The 25,272-nt window shown below is 38.4% G+C and overlaps 1 protein-coding gene across 4 annotated transcripts in view; it reads left to right on the top strand.

Moving 5' to 3' along the window:
• The window catches only part of unc5ca (unc-5 netrin receptor Ca), a 186,327-nt gene that overhangs the window by 117,787 nt on the left and 43,268 nt on the right, over positions 1-25,272 (top strand). For all 4 annotated transcript variants that reach the window (XM_085179177.1, XM_085179178.1, XM_085179181.1 and 1 more), the window contains exon 4: positions 7,135-7,238. In XM_085179177.1, the coding sequence (XP_085035303.1) occupies positions 7,135-7,238 (104 nt within the window). The remainder of the gene's footprint in view (positions 1-7,134; positions 7,239-25,272) is intronic.

Genomic DNA, 25,272 nt, shown 5'->3' with positions numbered 1-25,272 from the left:
TCTGTCATATTCGCCAACAACATTTCTTTTTAGAAGGGGAAAAAGGGGACAATTTAAAGGGAGGCAGGAAGTTTCACATAGGTCTCACAAACAACAAAAGTCAAAGGTTAAAGCAAAACAAAATATGTTGCAAAAATAAACTCTTATAAAACCTGAACTTTAAAAAAAAAATGTTTTTAGCATTAGGATCACCAGAGACTAGTTAAAGTTCAAAGTACATTACAATACCATTCAGTTCACTGCCACTTCTATGTGCTTTATATTGTAGGCTACATACGAAACAACAGTTGAACCCTTATGTGTGTGAAAAGTGAACTGATTCTTAGAATGATGCAGATTTTTAATGTATGTTAAAAAAATATCTTCACAATATATTCCACTTAATATAAAAATATGAAACTTAAAAAATCCTAACCACAGAGCAGATGAACGGTTACACTCAGTTTGTCCCCAGAACATATTGTCTCTTACCTGAGGTAGCACTCAACCTTTGATCTTGTTTTTTGTGTTAATGAGTCATTATACAAAATGGAAACACAGAGGAAATGCTGTTGCTATGTCAGCGAGCTGAGTTGTTTACTTGTTCGAAACCTGACTGTGGATGGAAAGACCTTGTCTGGTGTCTGGAGCTGATCACAGGTTGTGAAGTGTCGAAATGACAGGGTGGAGCATTGAGTGAAAGAACTGGTCTGAGTGGAAAGAGACTCTCTAAAGTCACTTAGAGAAAATGACTCCCTATAAAACCACTCTGAAAATGACTGTGCCACTCAAGGTCACATGTCTTTCACTTCTAAAATATTTTTGAGTTTTATTGGTTTATCAGGACTTTTGTATAAGAGTTCAGAGTTTTAAGGAGTCTTTGACTTTATCAAATGCTCGAAGAACCAATGATGAAAACTGCTCTTATAAAAATGTAATTAATTAGTATATATGATTAGGAAATGCCACTACATGTTTAAGGGTGAGGTGTAATGGAAAAAGTATATGATGATGGTTTTATTGTAAGATGGAAAACATGTTCTGCTATTCAATGTTTCTTTACGTATTCTTTTTGCAGCATCACTGTAAACAACATATCACACAACAAACCTCAGACAACTTCAGCATGGCCATATATCTGATTAAATCTGACAAACATGTATTCATCTTTATGAGTCTTGTACAAATTAACTAGTATTTATAATATTAGCAATGACTGTAATGTTAAAAACAATACTCAGCAGTGGCATCACCCCAAACATGTGCAGTCCTATATTGTTGAATGGCAAGATGGCAATTTGTGTATTTCAATCAGTAATGCAAATTTAATTTTGCTCACCTGTCTGAGCAATGGTTAATTTTTCCACCACATAGTCCTTTTTTAATCTGCTCTCGGGTCGTTTTTAGTTCACTCAATCATAATGAAATCATAATCAATTTGTTTCTCTGTCTAACTGCACTGTTTTTTTAAAGCAGAAAGATTTTTTACAATCAGAACAATAACAGAGATTAACAGGAGAAAATGCAGAAAAGTGTTGCTCAATTAAAGCATGATCGCAAAAGAATTAATCCTGACAAACTTTAAGCTATGTGTGTGTACATTTAAGACCAATCAGCATTCTATTAGAAACTACTGGCCAATTATGCTGCTGCTGTGTATGTGTGTGTGTGTGTGTGTGTGTGTGTGTGTGTGTGTGTGTGTGTGTGTGTGTGTGTGTGTGTGTGTGTGTGTGTGTGTGTGTTGTTTATGAAAATAGTTTCAATAGTTTGATTTAATGACCTGCCAATAATTTTTTTTTAATTGACTCCATGCCAATACAGAATAATCTAATGACATGGTAACTGTATAGTGCGTTACAGTGACTGCTTGCTATAGCTTTCAAAGCTCTGCAGGCTGTGGCTTGTTCTTCCTCTTTGGCACTCTTCTTTGTGTCCTGTGGTTCACTGATCTGTTTGAAGTTAGCCCATGTTAGACAGTGATAGATGGCTTTTGTTATCAACTGTTAAGTATTTTTTGGAAGTCTCTGCTCTTGTCTACACACGATACATGAACTACAGTACCTCTGAGGTTAGATTGGAAATTTACAGTGTTTTGGACTTGTGTTTGTCAAATACTGTTTTCAGCAAAGCCGTTATTTCAGAGTCGATTTACACACAATGTAGCATTTAACCCTAATATTAATATTTAGAAAGTAAAAAAGATGTTCGAATAAATTGATAAAATGGATTACGTGGATAAGCAGTTAAGTGGGTGGATGGATCACTTTGCCCTCTTGACTCTAAGCTGGATGAGCAGCTAAGGAAACTGACTGATGGAGGGATGAATTACTTTGCCATAAGCCACTGGTCCCTCCTGCTTCCCACATTACAGTCATTACAAATGCAAAATAATTGAACTGAGTATATCTATAATTATATTTTAACTAGGCAGAATGAAAATTGGGCTGCCTGCATCACAAAAGATGTGTAAAAAGCACAATGTGGATATCATAAACTTTTAATAATTTGCATTGCAGTTATTTGCAACTGAAATGTAGATAAGACTTTAAAAGTACAAATCCACAAAAAAAAAAACATCTTTGTTATAATAACAAGAGAACAAATGTAATTTCTTTCCACCATAGCCATGGCTTAAGTGGATGGTTATCATTTAACGTTTTAATTTCAGATCCATTTATATCCCATTTTTCTGATGTTTATTAAATGATATCTTCTTCTTGTATCATCTGCATCAATTTGCTTTTCTTCTAAGCCACAGGTCTTCTTTCTTCTTTTTTTTAATTACAATCAATTGTGAAGGATGTGAATGCACAAATTATCCTCTGTGAAAGCGAAGGAGACTCCTTTCCTCCTTTTTTCCCAAGAATCTCACATTGCTCTTTATTGCTTGAGCAGCTGCATCAGGGGAAACCAATATGATTTGGCATTGGTAGTTTACAGGCAAAGACACCCATTCTAGATAATTGCTCTGAATGTGCTTATGTAGAGGTGCCTGAGGCAACAAACTAACCACAAACATAATAACAGTCTTACTTGAGCAATGGAAGAAGAAGTTTCAGAGGGAGAGGAAAGGAGGGGGCGATGATGGACTCAAGGAGAGGGAGATGAGGAGAAAGGCAACGAGGAGTTTATGCATGAAGAGGTCATTTTTGAGTAAATGCTGACACTCTTTTACTGTACATATAAGAGCGTTCCCAATGAAGAACAGTGCACAAGGTCTCTGCTTCTCAACTCTGCTGTAAATCTAAAAAGGTCTCTCAAGAATGTATCCATGGTTTTGTTATATTTATGAAGCTGGATAGTGTTATCTGCAGTTTGGGAGTGAACTGGGTTCAGTGAAATGATTCAGCTATACCTCCTGTTTTGTGCATGCAGTAATTTTTCTTGGGCACATGTGTGCACAGCAACACACATCTGTGGCCCCCAGTGTCACAGACGCAATGTCACAGACACTTAAAAAAAAAACCAAGGCAAAAAAAAAAAAATTAAATTAAAAAACAAACAACGAAAAAACCCACCTTTCAAATAAACATGTGCTCTTGCTACCAAACTGGTGACAATTTGTCAGCCATAAGTCATCAATGTGTGTAAATGTGTGTGTATGTCTATTCATCCCCCCAAGCAGTTTGCTTTAATCTGCTTTAATTTCATTCTCAATCTTTATGGAAATCAACTCACAGCCAACTCCTCATTTCACCATCTCCCTTACTAATTAAGACTAGGAAATTGTTCCTGGAATTGCCTGGCATAAAAGAAGTGTCTCATGCCTCAATCACTTCCCCTTTTTTCTTCTTATGTCTACAGTAGTTTTATTTACTTATTTATTTTGCACATTTGAAGGCACGTATAAAAGTCTATTTATTTGCACCACTGTGAACATCATACCATGTGTGCTGCTGTCCTGTCTGTGTGTGTGCTGTGCCAGCTTGTTTGTCCTTGTCTCCAGTGTCTATTATTTGCCATAGTATCTCTGTGCCTCTGTCTTTCTTTGTCTTTCACTATTTGTTCCTCTACGTGTGTGTCTGTGTTGTGTGGGTAGCCATGTGGTGGATTTAGGGCTAAAGCTTTGGGTGATTACTCCCATAATGAACCATCATGCTCTGTTCAGGCTGTCATCCCCCACAGGGACTTGACTGTATTGTGAAGTTATCATTCAGCCCCAACAATACTCTGTGTCCTCACATAACTCTCTTCACTGATATGACTCTAAGCATGAAATCTGATTTGATTCATATCACATGAAAGTAAACCTCACTGTGTGGTTGGGATATAATAAAATCACATAGTTATCGGTTACTACCTATATTAGTGTACATTGGAGTAATAGCATGTTCACAGCTAATGCCTTGTTCATGTATTTGGACTTGAATGACTGACCTGCCACGGGACCTGGGCGATGTATCCGGCCCTTCAGTTGTGTTGATCTAGTATTTGCTGTAGGCTCATCAGAAATGGAAGGATGGGGTTCAAGAAGAGAAACAAAGAAAAAAGGCTGAAGAACTGCACTGAAAATCAGTCGTACTGGGGATCTTGTCCAAATTGGTGGAACTTTGAACACAAAAAAGTTTGGTTAGCTTTTGATCCACCATGCAGTACCATCTGGAAAGTGTCTGATTGGCAACAGCTCCATTTTTTAGCATGACAATGATCCCAAAACACAGTGCCACTGCAGTGAAAGCATACCTGGATAGAAAAGCACACAGTGGAATAGAGTCAGTCATGAATTGGCCTCACCAGAGCCCAGACCTCAACATTATTGAAGCAGTGTGTGATCATCTTGACAGAGAATGGAACAAAAGGCATCCACCATCTAAAAAAGAGCTTTTAATGTCCTTCAAGAAGCCTAGAGAACTATTCCTGAAGACTGTACTTCAATAAATTACACGAAAGCTTTCCTCAGGCTCAGTTGAAGAATAAAAGTGGTCATACCAAATGTGGACGTTCAAGTTTGTTAGAATTGTACATTCATTTTCTTTTAAAGACATGTTTGAGTCATGAGAACAGAGACATAGTCAACGTTGGACTGATGATAAGGAGGTTTGCTGGATTGCTGATTTTGTGAGAAATAAAGGAGACAAATGAAGATGATACAGGGTGTTTTCATTTTTATTGGATAAGTTAATTAAGGCACCGTGGACATGAAAAAGACTTCAGACCAAGCAGATGGTTTTGGTGTTTAAAAAAAGAGACGGTCTTGCTATTGCTGCCAACTTTTTTGGCTCTCATCTTTCAGCTCCCACCTGCCATCCCAACTTCCACCTTCCCTTTCTCCCCCTCCCATTTTGCCTTCTCTTTCACTCCTCCACCTTCCATGTCTTTTTAGCCACTGTAAGGTGAATGCTCTGATGAAATACCCAGAGAGTGACTCAGAGTCGATTGGTTCAGCATTAAAAAATGTCCTGTCTAGTGTGTGGCTGTGTGTGTCCACAAATGGTGTACCACTGCTGACGGATAAGGTGATTAAGAGTACACCTGGGAACCAGGAAAGCAAAAGTATTCAAGGTTAACACACATAGACGTACATACAACATGGACACACACGCACGCACGCACACACTGGTCTGTACTATGAAAGTTCTCTGTATGGTTTTAAAAAACTAAGGGCAGAGGACATATTAACTGCAAGTCTTTTTCCCCCAACCAACAAAGTGACTCTCAAACTTTTGAAAGTTAAAGAAAAGGTTTTTACCAGCTTGCCACAGCTAAATGAAGCCATATTAGTAGTATTTAAAATATTACTAAAACACCAACACTACATTTCTCACTCCATTTTCTTATGGTATGCAACAACATAATCCATCACTCTGACTTGTTGAAATTATTTAAATTATTTAGACTATCATCCAGTTACAAATCTTGCTTTTATTTGCACTAAAGAGATGTAAATGTAAGTACTTTAATTAAAAAGTAATTTGCAGGAGAAAAAAAGCGCATTGATGTTGCCATATTACACACTTTAGAAGTTACTGTACATCCAGAAAACTAGATGAAAAAATTAGTGGTCTCTCGCCTCATACTCCCACACCAACTCCATACATTCCTATGGAGAAATCCACTGCATTTGATCAGCACCATAAATAAAGTGACCTGCTAAGTCCTGCAATGCTGCCATCTATCTCGTGTTACAGCGTGCCTTTATGAGCCGTTTTCTGTGGCAGGCTAATTATTTTTACATGTGTTGAGCTCAACTTCGGGAAAGGGATACACGATTGCAGTATATCATAAGGCAGCAGACTAGGGAGGTGAGCTGAAAGGCAAACTGTACTTCCAATACATGAAATGAATCAGAGGGCAATGTTCAATTAAAAAAAACACACACACACACACGCACAGACCAATATAGAAAAACTAGTGTTAGAGGTTTCCCAGAGCAGTGAGATTGTCTGAAAGTTCATAAAATTGTGTAACTCACTGTAATAAGTACAAGACCATAAAAAAGATCAAACATAAACTTTTAGTGTTTTTAATGTTTAATGTAAAGGATGTATTTTCTCTACCGTCCCCTTTGCCACAGTTCTGTTGTCCTGGTTCTTGTCCTAAAGTCGTCTACTCTGAGCTTTTTGGGTTTTTTTCTTTCTTCAAAATGAAAACGGCACAGTCCTTTCTGAAACATTCAGTGAAAGAACCAGCAGCACATTCCATGCTGCTTTGTAATGCTGTCATTTATAATGGCATGTGAACCATTAGCTTGAATCATTTATTGTCTTTGGCCTGTTGGAGATTCCTCAGCTTTCAGAAATCTGTATGGGAGGAAAGCAATGTTAAACACTGTGCATTGCAGACTGGGTTTAATGTGTGAAGCTAAAGTGTTTGAAAGTATTCGGAGCAGTGACTGTACTTGTTGCGTGTGTGGTTAGCTTTGTGCATCCTTGTGCAAACTAAGGTAACTAAGTGTTTTTTCTTGTTGTGGACTGAAGAGTGTTAGAAGTCAGCTGATGTTTGCTGTCTTCAAACACCCCCACCTTCATAATTACTGTGTCATTGTTAAGTCAAAATTAGGTAATGTCCCTGCTTTACACTGACAGAGCATTATTGCTAAACTGGTCTCCCTAACTGCTGAATCAGAGGAGGCTTTTTTGCCAGATGGCCTCACATGATGTCTGGTTGACATTATAATTTGCCCCTAGGCATTAAGTTTCTTGTTTCTCTCCCCAGACCTGAAGAAGTCATTTGAACAAGAACCCCTGGGAAAAGAAGTATCTCTGGAGCAGGAAGTTCTGTTACAGTGTCGCCCTCCAGAGGGCATCCCAGCTGCTGAGGTATGTGCAGCGTTATCGCTAACTTCCACCTGAAGTGAATGTTAAGTAAGATGTGAGATTAGGAGGACTGCTAGAGCAGAACAAGGAAGTGACTGAAGAGAGGGGATGACAGAATGAAGACAACAATAGATGTAAAAAGGTATAAAAATAGAAATCATCAAGTGGAAATAACTTTAAAGTGCCACTGAAAAGTCAGTTATTACTTATGTGACACTTTTTGAAATTGCCTGGAACTTTGAACGACAGACAGCAGAACTGAGTGGTTTGATGGGTGCGCGTGCTCCTTCACAGTCTGCAGTCGGTGGTTGAAGGCTGTGCTGAATAAAAATTTCTTGTGCCTTTTTGGCACATTTTGTTAAATTGATATTTCTTTACTATTACGAAGCCAAAATTTATAAGATTCAATATCTCCAAAACACAGCAGGGGTCAAGATAGCTTTCATTTGTAAATGTCTTCCGTTGCAACTGGCATGGTGAATAAGCAGCGTTTAGTATTAAATGATTTGGTGTTTGTCATCCGACATGTTTTTATAAGATATTGTTTTGCGTTATCATGTTGAACTGCCACAGGGGAAATCAGGAGAACAGCCTAAATCCTAGTTTAACTGACAAGTTTCCGGTACGCTGAGGTAACAATAATCCCAAAACATAAAGTTTAAGCTGAGAGTTAAGTGTCCCCAGAGAGCCAATTTGAGTACAGGATGTGAAAAAACTCCAGTGAATACAGAGGTTTAGTCTGTATTCCTGTACATTTGCATTTTTATTGCACATTCTTTTACTGTACTTGAGTTCTGCAGGGAAAAAAACACTGAAAATGGCCTGAATTCCTTTATTTGCACAGATACAATACAGGTTTTTTTAGCAGTAGTTTTCTTGGCTTTCTGAAGTTCTTTTAAAGATTTTTCTTTGGACGTTAGCTGTTTTTTCACTCAAAGCCTAGACCTCGACATTACTGAAGCAGTGTAGGATCAGACAGCAAACAAAACACTGCCAACACCCAACGAAAAGCTTTTGAATGTCCTTCATGAATTCCAGAGAATTATTCCTGAAGTTCCCAACTTTCAATGGAGGATGACTCATGACTTTTGCACAGTTCTGTATAATGTTTATAGCAGTGAAACCTGGACCAAAGTAAATTCAGATTCAGTAAACAACAAATAAATTACACGATATTTAACACTTGCTGTGCTCAAGACCAGCTATTCTATGAATACATGTATTGCTAACTCACACATACTCTTACTTGCCTTTACTATGTGAGATAATATTGTGAGACTCGAGGATATTGTCAGCACATGTGTAATTTATTCACTCATCAAACGTGTCACACAGTAAACACCCACTTTGGAAGAGCCACACATGTCACTTCCACTACCGTAGCGCTGTAACTACAGTGGAGAACACCATTTACAATTCACATCATTCTTTGCTTCCCTGGTTTCATCTGGCTGTGTTCCCACCTCAATGGATAAATACATAATTTCATTTAGTTGGTCACTGGGGAAGAGGAGCACGGCACTCGGAGAAGGCTGTTGTACAGGATAAGGAGTCTCTGAATCAGGTTTCAATCCTTGGGGTTTGATAGTCGTTTTCAATTGCAGCTAAGTACACAGCTCCCCTGAGAGAGAAACTGAAGGAGAGGGAGTGCGGGAGGCACTTAGACAGACCAGCATACAAAGTGAGGGAGAGTGTGGCAGAAAGGCAGAGATGAAGGACGGGTGTCAAGAGAGATAATGATAGAGAAATGAGTGGTATGGAAGAAAGAAAAAAACAGAGTGATCGTATTCTTCTGCTCCTAGAAATGAGTAATTCTTCTTTTGAGGGAAATCAAGAAAATAAATTTGTTGAGTTGTCACTTTAACAGTAGGAACCACAGAGGACATTCAAACATGAAGGCCCTTTCTACTCATTGTAGCTGACAGCAACACCACCACATTAACATTGACAACTTTCTTCTTGGTAGCCAATCTCATCTCTAATGACACACGAGTAGCCCTACCTTATCTGCATCTCATAACACATTTTATCTTTTGACACCTAACACAACACATTCATGCACAGAGGCATACACTCATAAATCCCATGGCCACACACACACAATACACACACGTGGACTCTTGAAGCAATTTTTCCACTGTGTTCAATTTGCTACCTTTTCCCATTCTTTTTCGGCTGTCATAATGGGATCTTGGACCAAATGGATTGGTCTGTCTCCCCTGTCTGCTGAAGCTGATTAGAAGGATTTAGGTTTAAAACCTGCTGATGACCTCAGGTTGTAGCCCCGACTTTCTTTTTTTTTCTCTTTTTTATCTGTTCTGACTTTCTATTCGTCTTTGTTCGTATCCTCTTTGCCATTCACATTCGCCTTGTCCCCTTTCGCCTGTCCAATTCTTATATACATACATTCACATTTTTTTCCCTTTAAGTGACAGTTCTTGTTACTGATGTCCTGTGACCTCTCTAAAAATGTTTTAATATAAGTTGACAACTGCTGTAAAGTTGTCAGTGCGACGGGGTTACGTGATAGCCACATTTTAACGCCCAGCTGGTATTGCACGGCTGTCAACATGCAGGACCCGACTCCTTGACCTCCCCCCACTCAAAATAAACTCAAATTTTACATTAATATTCATCACCTATTCATTACCTAAACATTGGGACAAATATGTGTGCAGGTACAGCATTGGAATGCACACACACACACAAAGTATTATGGGACATATACTAAGAAAGAGATTAGCCAGTGATCATTTTAACTGCTGCCTGACAGCTAGCCTTGAGAGGTCAGGGTCAACCTAATCCGAGAGTGGAAAGAAAATGTCTGTACGCCGCTGCGCTATTACAACCTTTTCACATTTCTCTGACAGTACTGCTCTTGTCAACAGTTAGTCTCCTCTACATGTTTTTTTCTCCTCTCTTTCACTCTAAAGCTCCCATTTGAAGCATTGTGATTCCTTGAGACACATCTAAATCTCTTTAGACTGTGATAGAAAGCCTTTAAAAGCTGATGGAAAGCTACTGGAATCAGCGAGGAGGGTTCAGCAGTTCAACAGGAAAGGCTTTACGGACACAGACAGTAAATTCAGGAAAATCGTAACAGGTGCAGCACAAGGTTCAATGAAAAGCGCTTCCAGTGTAATTCACATTTTTCTGTATCTAAAACTAGAGCGTGGAGTCATCAGCAAAGTTTCTTGCTGGTGAAATTAAGCAGCTATTTCAAATAAAAACCTGAGGCACTGAGTGGTTCATACAAAGGTTTTTCGCAGAGGTCGTTGTCTTGACACATGAAAGGGTTGGAGTGACCCCAAAGGCCAGGCAAAGCCAGTTGACTGCACATAGCAGGTGGGGATATGAATTAGTGTGTGTGTGAATATTTGTGTGTTTGCCTGTCTGCGTCTGTCTCAGTGTGAGTGATTACCCCAGCTGCAGTGAAATAAACACATCAGTGTGTGGTGACAGGCCCTCCATGTGTCCATCCCTAACACACACACACACACACATACATACGTGCACACAAACACACACACACACGTCAGACAGTAACTGTATATGCTTTTGGAGCCTTGTCAAATTCCCATCACATTCTTAACCACTCAATCTGCACCCTAAATAAGTCAGAGCTATTCACAGGGATAATGGCTTACCACCTACCTCTGCATTTGTGGGTGTAACTTTTTACCTTGCAGAAAATAATTTATGAATAAAGTTGTCAATTTAAATTTTCACTGAGATTTTATTAAATAAAATATTGTGCTGCATTTACATTAAGCATATATTCCATTACCTTGTTTATTTATTTACTGTTCACTATGGCATCGTGGGGCATTATTTACCCTCTTCCATGACATTTGAATTCAAGCTCCATATCATGCCAAAGTTCTCCCTACTAAAGTGTCCTTGAGCAAAATACACAGACAGCTGGCATCGCCCAGGTTGTTGTTTTAGCTTATCACAGCCAGCAACAGAAAGGAGACGTTTTACCTTCAGGCATAACCTACTCCTTCCCGAGAGGTAGCTGGGACATTCGTGGTATACAGATGTGTTTGTGTGAAACCAGGAGGCAAAGCTTTCACACACATTTATGCACACACACACACACACACACACACACACACACACACACACACACACACACACACACACACACACACACACACACACACACACACACACACAAAATGCACACAAACACACAGGCATCTGGTTCCTAACTTCTTTTGCAATGACCGTCAATGTCTTTCTTTTTTTTTTTTGTGAAGGACTTGCTGCGTTAACCAATGTGGAATAACTCTAGACATGCATTTGTGCAGTAACCCGTCTGTGTGTGTGTGTGTGTGTGTATGCGTGCACGGTGTGTAACTTTGTGACGCAAATCACAGCAGACTTTTCTGTCAGAAGGCATCAGTGGCGTGGTGTGGCCAAAATGCTTATGGCTACCTCATTCTCACACTCGTACTGTACGCAGACACAAGTCCATTTCGGGCCCCGCAGTGGCCATTGTTAACGTGTCACATGATGACGTTTACTAGCAGAATCTTTCCCGAGGTTATAGCTGTGGTGTTGGCAGAGTGCGTTTAAATGGACAGAGAAGGTGACAGTGTGAAATAAGACATGCTCTTATCCTGTCCAGAGGTGGAAGATCTCTTAAATTCCTTTTGCTTTCTTGATGTCATTCTGGGGCCTCTGTTAGCTAAATAGTGCAAGATCAACTCTTTGTAAGCTATGACTAAGTCTAAAAATGAATTTATCAGTAAAATATCCCTGCTTCTTGCATCAGATTGTCCATGAAAATGAATTTATACAGCGATTCATGCTGTAATATGTAATAGTGAAATAAAAGCAGACATGACTGGCACTTTTTACTTGTGTATTTTTTGATTAATAGCATTGGATGAACATGACATTTCCTTAGATTAAAAAAAAAGAAGAAGGAAAAAATGACCTGACCACTATACCAGAACAATGAAAGTCATTTTCATTGTGGCTGTTCTCTGGGGAAACACGTGTGCATGACAGACTGTGTGCGTGCCTCTGTGTGCGTGTTTTGTTGTGCACAAAAACAATTTATGTAATGCTGCCTCCCCAATAGATCCTTACCTTAATCCTCTTTGAGCTAGCATAGTAAGCCCCATGGCTCATCTCCCATCACATTTTACCTTGATCCTCAACCTCTGTCAGAAATCATCACCGTAATCCTCAGATTAGTCAGCAATCTTTTTTTTTTTTTAATTCTGACTACCTAGGTGAATTATTGAAAGGGTGTTAAGATTATTAAAATGCTGCTGTGATGATCTATCATTGCGCAGTAATATCTAAATTGGGAAAATGAGCAAGAGCACCATTCGTCTTGTTTTGGCGGTCCATGTAATGTAGTTGGATGTTGGTAATGCCGAGAGGGATTATGATCATCATCTAATGATGTATGGATTCTTACACGTGAATGGACAAATGGAAGAAAATACACATAGACATACATAATATGTTTTATCTGTTATGCTCCTTAACTGAGTGTATAGCACAATAAGTCTATATAGGTCTACAAGTCTTTTATAACCACTTTGTATTTTTTTTTTTTTAAATGTCACAACTGAATACACATCCACACTCACAGAAAAGAGAATATATACATCCAGTGTAAGCTGTGATTCGGAGCCTTGGGAGGCTGCTCATCCAGCGATAAGCTGTGTCAGTAAATGCAGGCGTTAGTCAGATCCCACTCCAAAGCCAGCAGACTGTGCAGAACTGAGGAAAAATGTGACTTTTCCATTGCTAAACCTCAGCATCGCTTATCAGACTCCCTCTGTGCTATTCTGTTGACTACGCTCTGCTTTTATGCAGTTTTAAAATTAGTTTATCTCTGGCTTGTTTTCTCAGTTCATTTCCATTTGGTTCCAATCGCTGGTTCTAACTAGACCTTGAGATGCTAATATACAGCATTTTCTTCACAAAATGTACTGCAAACAAATTGTTTTGTTTTTTTGAAAACATTCTTTCAGCTTTTCTTCCTTTTCCTGTGTTTGAGCTCATTTCGGAGCGCACAGGACTGTCACCAGATTGTGACTGGAACTGTTTTATAAAAATACGAAACCACAATGTTTATCTTGGCTTTTTTTGCACAACGTTTAGACTTGTGCTCTTTCAGCTATAACTATAAGCATTTACAGTATATTTGTCCGTCATCTGGGCCATTTACGGAAACTATCAATCAACATTCAAATAGTCAAGCTTCTCATTAGGTACAACAACTCTATATTTTGACAACTTAACCTGCATCTTTTTCTCCCCCCTTAGAGAGTACAGGAAGTATGCGGGCCAGCAATGTAGTTTTAGCTCCATGTGGTCTGAGGTTTGAGTCTTTATGAATCTGGGACTTGTATGTATGGTACCAAAGGTTGAGGAGAGGACATAATGAAGGCTTTTGTGTAGATCCCTCCACATATCTCAGAATAGGAAAACCACCTCTCTTATTTCTTTACCTCTCCAAACGCTTTAGCTAACAGTAAACTCTTTTTTTTTTTTTTAAGGTTTTTTTGGATTTTCGTGACTATTTTCAATTCATTTACTCTATTTCTTAGAAAATCTCTAAGATTTTCCCATCTCTAGTTTCTCATCTCTGTTATTATGCTATTATGCCGTGCTGTTTTGTCAGTGTCTGCCACTTTTGTTATTCTGTGTGAATCTCTGTTTTTGTCTCTTTAATGCTTCCAACAGCTTGTGTTGACTCTCTTGTACTCTCTTTTCACTTTGTCTCTCTCTGTCACTATCACAGTCTCTCAGTCTTCCTCATGCACCCTGTCTTTCTTGACATAGTTCGAGACAAAGCTGTGGATTGATGGTAGCATGACAGTCTAGAGTGTACTGCATTGTCAGACAGCTACCCATGCTGCCCTCGGCAATCCTTGACAGTGTTGTCATGGATGAATGAACACACAGTTTTGACACGGGGTGCAACGGTGTCAAGTAACAAAACTCTCTTCTGTTCTGTCAAGTTTTATAAGTTGTTAGACCTTGTAAGTTTTCAAGACCACAGAAAACTTTTACACTTGTAAAGTTGCTCACATGAATCCATAACATCTACAAAAGGGTTCTAGTCATTTCCATAAATATTTAATGAACATGAAATCATTTAGGACCTAAAAATACTTCTCAGTCTTGCTGCTTGGAAAAGTTGTCAGATAATTTTATGTACTTAACTACAAGAGCAATTGGGACGGTAAATTCCTCAGTTGGGACTTAAGCTGGAAAACACTTAATAAGCCACGGCTTTAAATAATTGCTACCAATTAATTGCTTTTTACTTGCATAACTATTCAGTTAAGTAGTCTTGTGAGTTACTAAAGGGGGTCATTGTCAGTGCACTTCATATGTTTTCCTTTTTTATATGTATTATAAATTCATCTTCTCATGAAATACCAATTATCATTAGATGATGACTGTGTAATCATTAGAAGAAAATATCATTTGCAAAGATTCATGATCTGAAGCTGTCTGATTGTCACTAAAACATTACTGCAGTGACCCTTATTACTATTACATACTACATACTATTTGTATGTTTAATGGTGTTAAATCAAATATAAATACATTTTTTCTCAACTTTATTAACCATGACACTTCTCACACATTAACTAATCAAACACTATGCCAAGACGCTTTTGGCATAATCCATGGTTTCCTGGTGTCAGAAGAAGGTGCCAGATTACTGCCCTTAGAGAAAGAGTGCTTCTATGCTTCTGCAGGATCCCATAAAGAAAAAAACTGTTGCCCATAATAACATCTGCTCCTTGTTTTTAGATTAAAATCACTGCTTCATTTTGAATGACAGCTTTTGGAAAAATGTACCTTCAAAGATGGAGTATTGACAAACCTTATTATTCTTCTAAAATGTTATTTTCAATGGCTAGACTCATTTGTCTTCATAGGAACACTATTATATCCATCTGTTCTTATAACTTTGGCAAATGTGCATGGAATGAGTCATCACTTTGCTAAGTCAATTATGTGTTCATGTATTATCAATTAAAAGGTAACATTCTAGTGGCTGTTTGTAGAAAAAAATATTGTCAAGGTTTTTAGAAAGCCAACATTAGTCATTGCAAACTGAGAGAAATGATGATAAATCTCTGGCATTGAAGTCAAATACATTCATTACCTCTATTAAACTGTGTATGTATGAAATCTGTATGTAATTAAAAACGGTCATTGTATTTAATATTGAATTTTTTCCAGACAAAGGCAGCCAGGCAAATACGCCATTTTCCTACTCGCATCCATCAACAAAATCCAACACAAATAACGGAAAGGCCTCTAATTGCTCAGCTGACCAAGCTAATAAAACAAAGCTGATTTTGTTACTTGGTGGTTTTAATAACACTGGAGAGCTGGAGAGTCAATTAAAAAGGATTAGCATGCCCCCAATCAGCTCAGAGCCTCTTCATGCTTTAATGATTATAGAGTGTCATCAGTACTCCTACACTGCACAGTGAATCAGCTTTGACATCCGCATACAAACACTTTGCTGTAAAAGTATGAAAAGGGTTAGCTTCCCACTTGTAACATGTACTGCCTGTGTACACATCCACACACATTTCTTTTTTATATATCTACACAGACTCCCTTTGTTAGGTACCTGCTTTCGGTATGTGCAACTATTAAAAGCCAAACGATACAATGTTAAGAGTTAAAAACCTCAGTTTTCCTAATTAAATACATCTTCAACTTTTAGTTTGTCACTTTTAAATACTACCTTAACCATGCAGCCATCCACCTTCTAAGACTATGAACTGCTCACCCGCCTGAGTATAAAAGAGCTTGAGGAGTTAACTTCTGAGTCAGACACTACAGGTGTACACTAAAGTGCATAAATAAGTTTGGAATGTACATTTCCCCTAGTATTTATGTCATCTATATTTCTTTCTCCGTGTCTCTCCCTCTCTGCATCTTGCTTCCTTTCCCCACTCTTTCGTCTTCTGTTGTTCCCATTAGTGATGCTGAAGTACTTAGTAAAGGGGGGGAGAGGCAAAATACATCACTGTCCAGAGATATAAAGCAGTAGAGACACAGCTACAGAGAGCTTCGACACTTTTGCTGCGCTGACCCATAACCATGCACGGGGCTGTTCTATAATTTAGCAACCTGTCAATCAGTTGAGCAGTGACTCACAGCAACCAGAAAAGTCGGTTAGATGCTACACTGCCTTTAAAGACTTGAGAAACCTCTGTAATCTCAACTAATGCAACTGCTCTTCTCTGAAACGTTTGTTGTGGTAAACAAAATGTAGCTATTTTTTCCATTTTATCAACGTATGAGTGCGATTATCTGTTTTTCCATTTAAATAATTGTTTCAAATATGAATGAGAATCCATCAATCTGTGAGGAACACCCAGCTGTTTAAATAAATAAATGAAGGCGTCGACCATGCAACTGCGGTCAAGCAGTCAGGCAGTTGTGTTCTTGCATATTATGACAGCTTGAATCTGTGTCACCATATTTCACATAGCTGCTATAAAAGTGTGTGCTGAGTCGCTCCAGAATTATATTTCCTGGTGGCATTCTGGTTTTGCAGATGAGACAGGAACAAAAAGTACAGCATCTGGTATTGAAACGCAGGAGAGAACGACTCTAATCTTTTTTAATTTCCTAACTTTCAGTTCCTCTATGGCAAGTTAAATTGTTACCTTTTGACCTTTAGATTTTTGGAGGTTTTGATTCTGATTCCAGCTGTTACTAGGTCAGCATCTGTTTGGGGAAATGTTCCCTTGACGGTGTCTGAGCTGTTGAGTGGATTTGGATGTTTTTCGTCTTGCCTCTCCGTCTAATGATTTGAGCCCAGGGTCTCGTTTCAGCTTTCCATCCCCTAACACTCTCACCCAAAACTGTCATCTCTGAATTTCCGCCTTGCCTTCAACTGCTATTACTGCTATCACAGGTCCCATACATTTTCTTTTCCTAAGAGCTCTTGGAGTAGTTTTCTCCTGATTCGGCTGTGTAATATTTTTGAATTCTTTTTTCTTTTGTTTGTTTCAATTGCAGCTACTAGATATAGTACTTTTTCCACTAATGACCTACCTGTGTTTGAAAAATTCAAGGTTCAAGCTTTGCACACTCACATTCCTGGTGGATATATATATTTTTTGGCTTCCAAAATAGTTGTAATGTTACAAATTCTATGTTCTTATGTGCTTCTCCTTCATTTTTGAACTGCACTTTCAAGTCACTGACCTTCTCTTCTGCTTCCTTCACTTTTTGCACATCTTTTTCCCATTTACTCGCCAACCACCTGCACCGAGTCTCAAAAGAGCAACCCATCCATCAATCCTCCATTGTGGTACTCTATCCACTGTATGTAATGTCTGTTTCTTCTTTTGCTTAGAGAGATAGGTTAAGAAAGCTAGCGCTGGGAGGAATTACTGGTGGATTTTATACACTCATGCACATTTAAATACCTTTGTTTTTCCCTTTTTTTGTTCTCAGTTTTTGATTTAAGGAAAAATATGCTTTTGCTTTTACCCTTTTTCTCTTTGCCTCGTCTCTTCCCATGCATTCCTCTCATGATTTTTATTTCTCTTATGTTTTCCAAATTGTTGGGCCTAATGGATTACCACTGTATATCTTCACCAACTGGTCCTCCACTCCCTTTTCCACTCATTTACCACCCAGTCTCTTTCCTCTCCCCCTCATCTTTCTTTCCCTAATTGTGGCCAGACCATATAAAATTCTAAATCACACTGTCCCTCTCGTAGCCTCCTTACCTCCTCATCACCTTTTTGTTTTTTCTTTTCATTCCATTCTCCTCCACAGGCGCCCTTTCTTCCTTCCTCTCTCGCTGCCTCTCCCTATTTGTTGACAGTGCCGGTTTAGCTTTAATGGATCACCCATAGGTATCTCCTCTTAGCCTGCTTTCCGCGTTTCCTCCTCCTCCACCGGCATAATCACGGCCTCCCCTAACTCTCTATCTTTTCCTCCCTCACTGTTGCCGTGGAAATACCTTTTCTTTATCCGGCCCTCTCTTGAGATTGTTCCCCATCCATCTTTTCCTCCCTCTGTCTCTCTCCACACTTGAATGTTGACATGAGAGGGTGAGTCTAATAGATCACTGTGAAGCATCTGCACCTGTGTTAAATCTCAGCGGTAACACATAATGTGTGTGCAGGTGTGTGTGTGTCTGCGTGTGCATGTGTGCATGTGTGCGCTCTGGAGAAGCCGATGCAAGCTTTTTGTTCAGCACATCTGTGACCTCCTTTAGTGCTGAGCAACTTCCTTTTTTGCCTCTCCTACATTTCACCTGCTTCTACCTGCTTCCCCCTATTGTCTTGTTCTTTCTGCTACTCATAAGGTTACGTGTCTGTATGTGAACAGATTAGTTGCATTACTTCAGTTTTGAGGGATAATGCAGTAGTAAAAATGCACATGTATTAAATATTGCTAATAGACAAATAATTATTAATTCATTCAAAGTACAATAATTAGAGAAATACTGGTAACATGCAAAATTCTGATGTATGATTTGCACGTCAAGCATCGTTTACTGAGTGTGTACCATTTTGCACAAAAGCATTAGTTCATAGAGCGGCCTCTGTAGGCCTGTCCCAGTCACACTGGGTGTCCGCCTGTGCCCCAATTCTGTCTGTGAGGGACACCTTGGAGAGTACTCAGCTATTCCTCACACTAATGCACATGGAGTTATTTTTTTCCTCTCCTATATGTACTTTTCCTCAAAGCCCAAGTCCATGTATTTTCTAGACTTAGAGCTCTTTTAAAAATATAAACCAAGTTGTCTTTCTTTTTATGTACAATACTTTGTAGAATTCTCAGACTATATATGATGTGATCACAAAATGATTGATATGTGACTTTGACTATAAAAAACAAAAAGCAGGTTTAAATTTGGCTACAACCACCTTTGTCATAATCACCTTGTGCAAACACCTCTCCCAGCACTCCTTTCATTGTTGTTATTCTTTGTCACAGCAGCGACTGTTCAACTAGAAAAAACAAAGTATAAAAAAAATCATGATAGATGTGTTTAAATGCAGTTGCATATTTTTGCTGGACTGATGTTAAAAAAACAAACATTGACTATTAAAACAATTGATCAAAACACTGTAGAAATCTATCATTTCAAGTCTTTGCAGTAACCTTAAGGGTAAACCTGTGTAAACTGCCTTATTCATATATATATATATATATATATATATATATATATATATATATATATATATATATATACCCCTAATTAATGTGTCTTTTGCTTACAGCATAGGAGAAAAATTACCAGGAGATAGAAATGTGTTCCTGTTTAATTTTTTTAACAGATTAAACAGAAACACAAAAACAAACAACAAAATAAACACAAATAATTTAAAACTGAATTTTATCAAAGGTGTCTTTCAGATCATGTGTGATGATCGCTGATGGCGACCCAGTTATGTCACTGTGGTTAATTGGGTCTTTGTGTCACTTGCCTGCATATTCTTAATTAAGCTGTCAGAGCCTCTGAAATTCCATGTTGGCACGCATGCATACAGTACACGCCTACACACACACACACACACACACACACACACAAACATTTTACTTGCTTGCATGCCATATAGTAATATAGTGACCTAATATTAACCTGCGCAATCTGGCCATTCCTGGCATGTATTGCACTGGTTTGTGACTGTAGTTAATTCCCCACAGAAGAACTGGACAGCAGGATTTTCCTAATCACCTCCCAAGTGTAGTTGGGATGTAGACACAATTACCAGGACACGTGGGCAATTATAACAATAACATGAAATAGGGCAGATATTCTGTAGGCGACAGATTGTAATATAATCAACATAATTCAGTGACAGTCACTGTCACTACAACATATTACTTTTTAAATACGTTCTTTAAATCATTCATTTCTGGTATTGTGTTTGGCATCTTTATCTAGCACATTGTCTTTGACTGTTGGTGGGTTTGGTTATGTCTGCTTACTACACTTTTTTTCTCACAAACAAAATCTAAATTTAAAAAACAAAACCTTAAAATTAATGTTTATTGGCAATACATAGTATTATAGATTTGGCATGTCATTTTTATACTGTTTACAATTAAATAAAAGGTTTAAATTATTAGAAAACCATTGCATTCATTTTTATTTTCATTGGAAACAGAATTTGTTTCCTTTTTTCTTTTTCTTTTTTGTAATAAATATGGTTGGTTGGATGGAGGAAGACAGATGTTAATGTCCAGTCAAGTTCATAAGTATTTGGCTTAAAGTATCATATAAGATCTTTAGTTGATATTTGAAACCAAGATTAACTTGTATGTTGAATTATGAATGAATGAATGAACAAACCAACCAAGCGTGCTTTGTATCGACTGGAGACAAAACTGAAGACAGAGATGGTCCAGTAGAGTGCCCTTTTCAACAGAGTATTACAAACAATTCTTATATTTAAAGCTACATTAGTGTGTCCAATTACTTTTGGATATATGAAAGTAGGTAATGTGTATAAAAATGGTTAGCAGCATAATTCATTCTTCAGATACTTAAGGACTTAACTGCAGTGGAGATGGGAGTGAGGTCAGTTTGTCCAGACTTTTTATTGGCACCAAAATGTGACCATTTGTATTTGTTAGAAAGTTACAAATTGTCAGATAAAGCAAAGCCAAGAAATTAAACAACAGAAGGAAAATGAACACACTCAGACACACACACTGTCTGCTCTGTGCAAATTTGCTTAACCTTGATTGTCCAAATCAATGGCTACTACGTTTACACTTAAGTGGTAAAGTTAGAACGCTTAGATATATAACAGGTCGATTGCAAATGCTACTTAGATGTTCAGGAAGGAAAAAAACAGTTTAATGTGAAAGCTTTCAAATGGAGAGCATAAAGCAAATGCACAGACTGAGTACTATATATATATGCAAACAATATATATCATATCAAACAATTTCTAGTGTTACTGTAAGCAGTGATCTCCAAATCAATTTGCAGATGTTCACATGCTGAATCATGGCCATGGATAGCAGCTTCAGCTATTGTCTACCCATGAGCACAGTGAGTGAACGCAAACTCCCAGGTGCATCATGGTGGTTTCATTTAATCCATTTAGACAATGATTTCACTTGAAGTGCCATCTTTATTTGATTCTCAAGAAAACATTCCAGGACAAATTATTTTAGTCTTCTTTCCACTCCATGACTGTTACGCTTTTGTAATTGTTTGAAACAACAAAGTCTTTTTCTTCATCTTAACACAATGAGTTAATTGTTTTGTCTAATATCAAAACACACACACACACTTAGACTCACACTCACAGACAGTCTTCACCATATTCAAGCACGCTGTTGGATTAAATTTCTATTAGCTTTCCTCGATTGAGTTTGAAGATTGTTGATTAGCCAGTAATAGCCTTTGTTACTGCACTAATGAATAGCTTGATTACTATTCTACTAAGCTACACATCAGGACCCAGGGTGGTGCTTGTGTAGGTGTGTGTGGCATCTGCTGGTATTATCGTCTGATAAACACACACAGACAGTTATAGCCAATTGTCTGGGTTTGTGTCAAGAAAGCTTATGGCAGCAGGAGAGAAAGATAGATGGTCTGCTTTGCCAGCACACATCTCTCATTGTCTCTCTCTCTGCTGTATCCCTCACTTCATCTGTGTCTTTGCCTCTCAATATGTGTCGTCACACCTGCGCTTTTTTTCTCTCCTTCCTACTGTCACTCTGTTGTCTTATTCTTCATTCCTGCTTCCCTTCCCTCCACCTCTGTCTTCCCCTGACCCTCTTTCATTTGCACCCTTTTTCTTTCTTTCCTTCGTTCTTAGATGTCCTCCTTTCCTCCCTTGTTTATTTCCACTGATTAGAGCGACTGGGCTCTTGAGGACTAAGTTGGCGTGCGTATGGCTTTGTTAAATGTCTGTGAGAGCATATGGGCATATGTGAGTGTTTGATAATGGAAACAGGCATGGTAATTACAGAGATGGCTCTATAGATGCCAAACAGAGCCAGTAATAATGAGTGTGGCACATCTGGTTGTAATGTGTCAGTGTGTCTATCTGAGTGTGTGTACTGGCTGGGGGTTGAGTGGGAAAGGGCAGTCAGACAGCTGGAGTTATATATGCTTCACCAAAGATACAAATAAGCATTTTTTGTGACAGGCATACCTTTCAAATGTCACCAAGGCATCGCGCAGACATGCCTTGATGACATTTGAAAGAGAGAGAGAGTGATTAAAGGTCATACAAGTTCCTTATAAAAGCAGCAAGTACTCAGCATCTATAGGAACTGGGTATGTTAGTGTACTTCCAGATTCCAGCCTTGGACACGAAGTCATACCAGTATTTATGTCACATCAAATCCTATTCTGAAATGACACGTATCACATACCACATACAATACAAAACTTGACATAGCTTCTGGCTCTGTAAAGTGTAGCGAATGCGTTCCTTAGGGGGCATAGCTGTGGTTGCCAAAATATTTTAAAAGTCTTGTACAAGCTAATTGGAAAACGGCCCTTGCTCTACCTTTATAAGTGCATTGTTGCCTTGTCACAATGTTGGGGCATATATTTTGATTGTTCCAAATGTCAGTTCAGTTCGATTCTATTTATTTATAAAGCATCAAATCACAACAATAGTCACCTCAAGGCAATTTATATTGTAAGGTAAAGTCTTCACAATAATGGAGGGGAAACCCCAACAATCAGATGGCCCTTATGGGCAAGCACTTGGCGACAGTAGAAAGGAAAAACTCCCTTTTAACAGGAAAGAACCTCCAGCAGAACCAGGGTCATAATGTCTAATGATTAAATGCAGCGTGATGTATAAACACATACTGAGTGGGGGGAAAAAATGAGTGAAGAAGAAATACTCATTGCATCATGGGAAGCCCTCCAGCACTCTAGGCCTATTGTAGAATATCTAAAGGAGGATTCCGCTGATCCAGACTATCTAGAAAGTAGAAACCAAACTGGGAGCTTTGTCCACAGAAGATTGGCTTGACAGCTGAAGGCTCTGCCTCCCATTTTACTTTTAAATACACAAATAAACCAGCAGTCTAAGAGTGAAGTGTTCTGTTGGGGTGATGTAGTACTATGAGGTCTTTAAGATTAGATGGAGCCTAATTATTTAAAGCCTGTTATGTGAGTAAAAAGATTATAAATTCAATTCTGGATTTAACAGGGAGCCAGTCAAGAGAAGCAAGTATGGGAGAAATCTGCTGTCTCTTTGTAGTCCCTGTCAGTACTCTCGCTGCAGCATTTTTGGATCAACTTAGGGCTTTTCAGGGAGTTTTTAGAACAAACTGGTAATAATGAATTACAGTAGTCCAGCCTAGAAGTAATAAATGCATGAACTATTTTTTCATCATCACTCCGAGATGTGATGTTCCTAATTTTAGAGATATTGTGCCAAAGTATTATCCGTGATATGCTCTTTAGCTAAAGACTTGAGATTGTCAGGAACGTGCAGTTTCACTTTCATACGGATTCAAAATCCCAAGATGACAAGAGCAAAATTCTCTTTCCGAAGCTTTGGAACAGAAATGTATAAACCAATAGGCGACATCACAGCAACTATGCCCATCTTTTACACTGTATATGTTAATACATGGTAATGGAAATGCACAGCAAAGACACGGTGGATAATGTGTACAGAAACCAAGAAATAAAGCTATTTCAGGCCATTCACCAATAGACTGCTTTTGGCAGCATTTTTTTTTACTTACAAATATTACTTACCTTTAGTAGTCAATTAATCATCCCTTGTGTTTTTGATTAAGTACAAACTGGAGGCACTTGGTTAATATCAAAATCATCTGACCATAACTAAAATTATCATCTTTCCTAGACTAAAGTAATTTAGTCCACACATAGTATACAGTTTCCAAACCACATACATCTGTGTCCTGCACTTAAATAGACAAAACCAAAACACATCCTATGATATCAAATGTTCTCACTCTGAATAATCCTGCCTGGAATCCACTGGGAATATCGTTGCTGTGTGGGAAGAAACTGGAACAACTGAAGGAAACTCTTGCAGACACAGGGAGAACATGTAAGCTTGACACAGTAAAGGTGAGGTGACAGGGCTAAACTCTGAAGAGCAATCTTCATGAATGTCTCTTTACTGTCTCTTTCCACTGACACTCAACAACCCAGTGGAAATGAAGCCTGCTGGAGCAGGTGTAGTGTGGGTTTGGATTGTTAAAACATGGAAATTGGATGCATATTTAGTCCCCACCCACACATAGGTAGGGTAATCACTATTAGAGCTCTTTAACCCACTCACATAAGGACCCAGATAATATAAGTAATCAAGGGGATAATCCTCAGCGATGAACATACATATACACACTTCGGCATTTCACAGACACATCCAAACACACACACACACGGGCTCACACATGCATGGCGTACAGCTTGATTTCCGTGGTTTGACTGCAGAATCAGGTTGTAATTTAACTAGCCAATTTTGTATTCTGTCATACTCTCATTGTGCTTATTGTGCATAGATGTGTTTTTGGCTGCTCCTATTTTGAAAAATTAATGTTGTGATTCAGTGGCAGATTCTACCCATAGACCTTGTATCACTAAGCTGTTATCAGCTCCCTTATGAGACTCTTTGTAGTGGCTCTACAAAGCATGTCATATTTTAGCATTTGCCATAGATACTCTTTGTTTTGTTATCTTACTTCTTGCTCTGTGGTCTGCCATTTATTTTGCTTTTGCAAGATTTATACTGTTTCTTTTTGTGACACAATAAGACTATGATGTTCCTGCTTTGCTTTTCAAAACATGCTGCACTACAGTGTAACAAAAGGCAATATCTCTCTCTCTCCCTTTATGTCTTGGCCTACTTTTATCTTTCATAGCATACAGGCACGTCTTTGTTCCACTGCCAAAGAAAGATGCATATCTTAATAGATTGTCATTAAATGCAATGCATTTACCTTTTCTCCTCTTTTGATTTGTTTTTAAGTTAGAAAACAGCTAAAGTATTTGCATATTTAGATATGCTCACTCCCCAGTACAGCAATATCT

Source organism: Neolamprologus multifasciatus, chromosome 12 (assembly GCF_963576455.1).
Source record: "Neolamprologus multifasciatus chromosome 12, fNeoMul1.2, whole genome shotgun sequence".
Classification (NCBI taxonomy): Eukaryota; Metazoa; Chordata; class Actinopteri; order Cichliformes; family Cichlidae; genus Neolamprologus; species Neolamprologus multifasciatus.
Note: the sequence above shows the minus strand (reverse complement) of the source record. Positions and strands in the feature narration are given on the sequence as shown.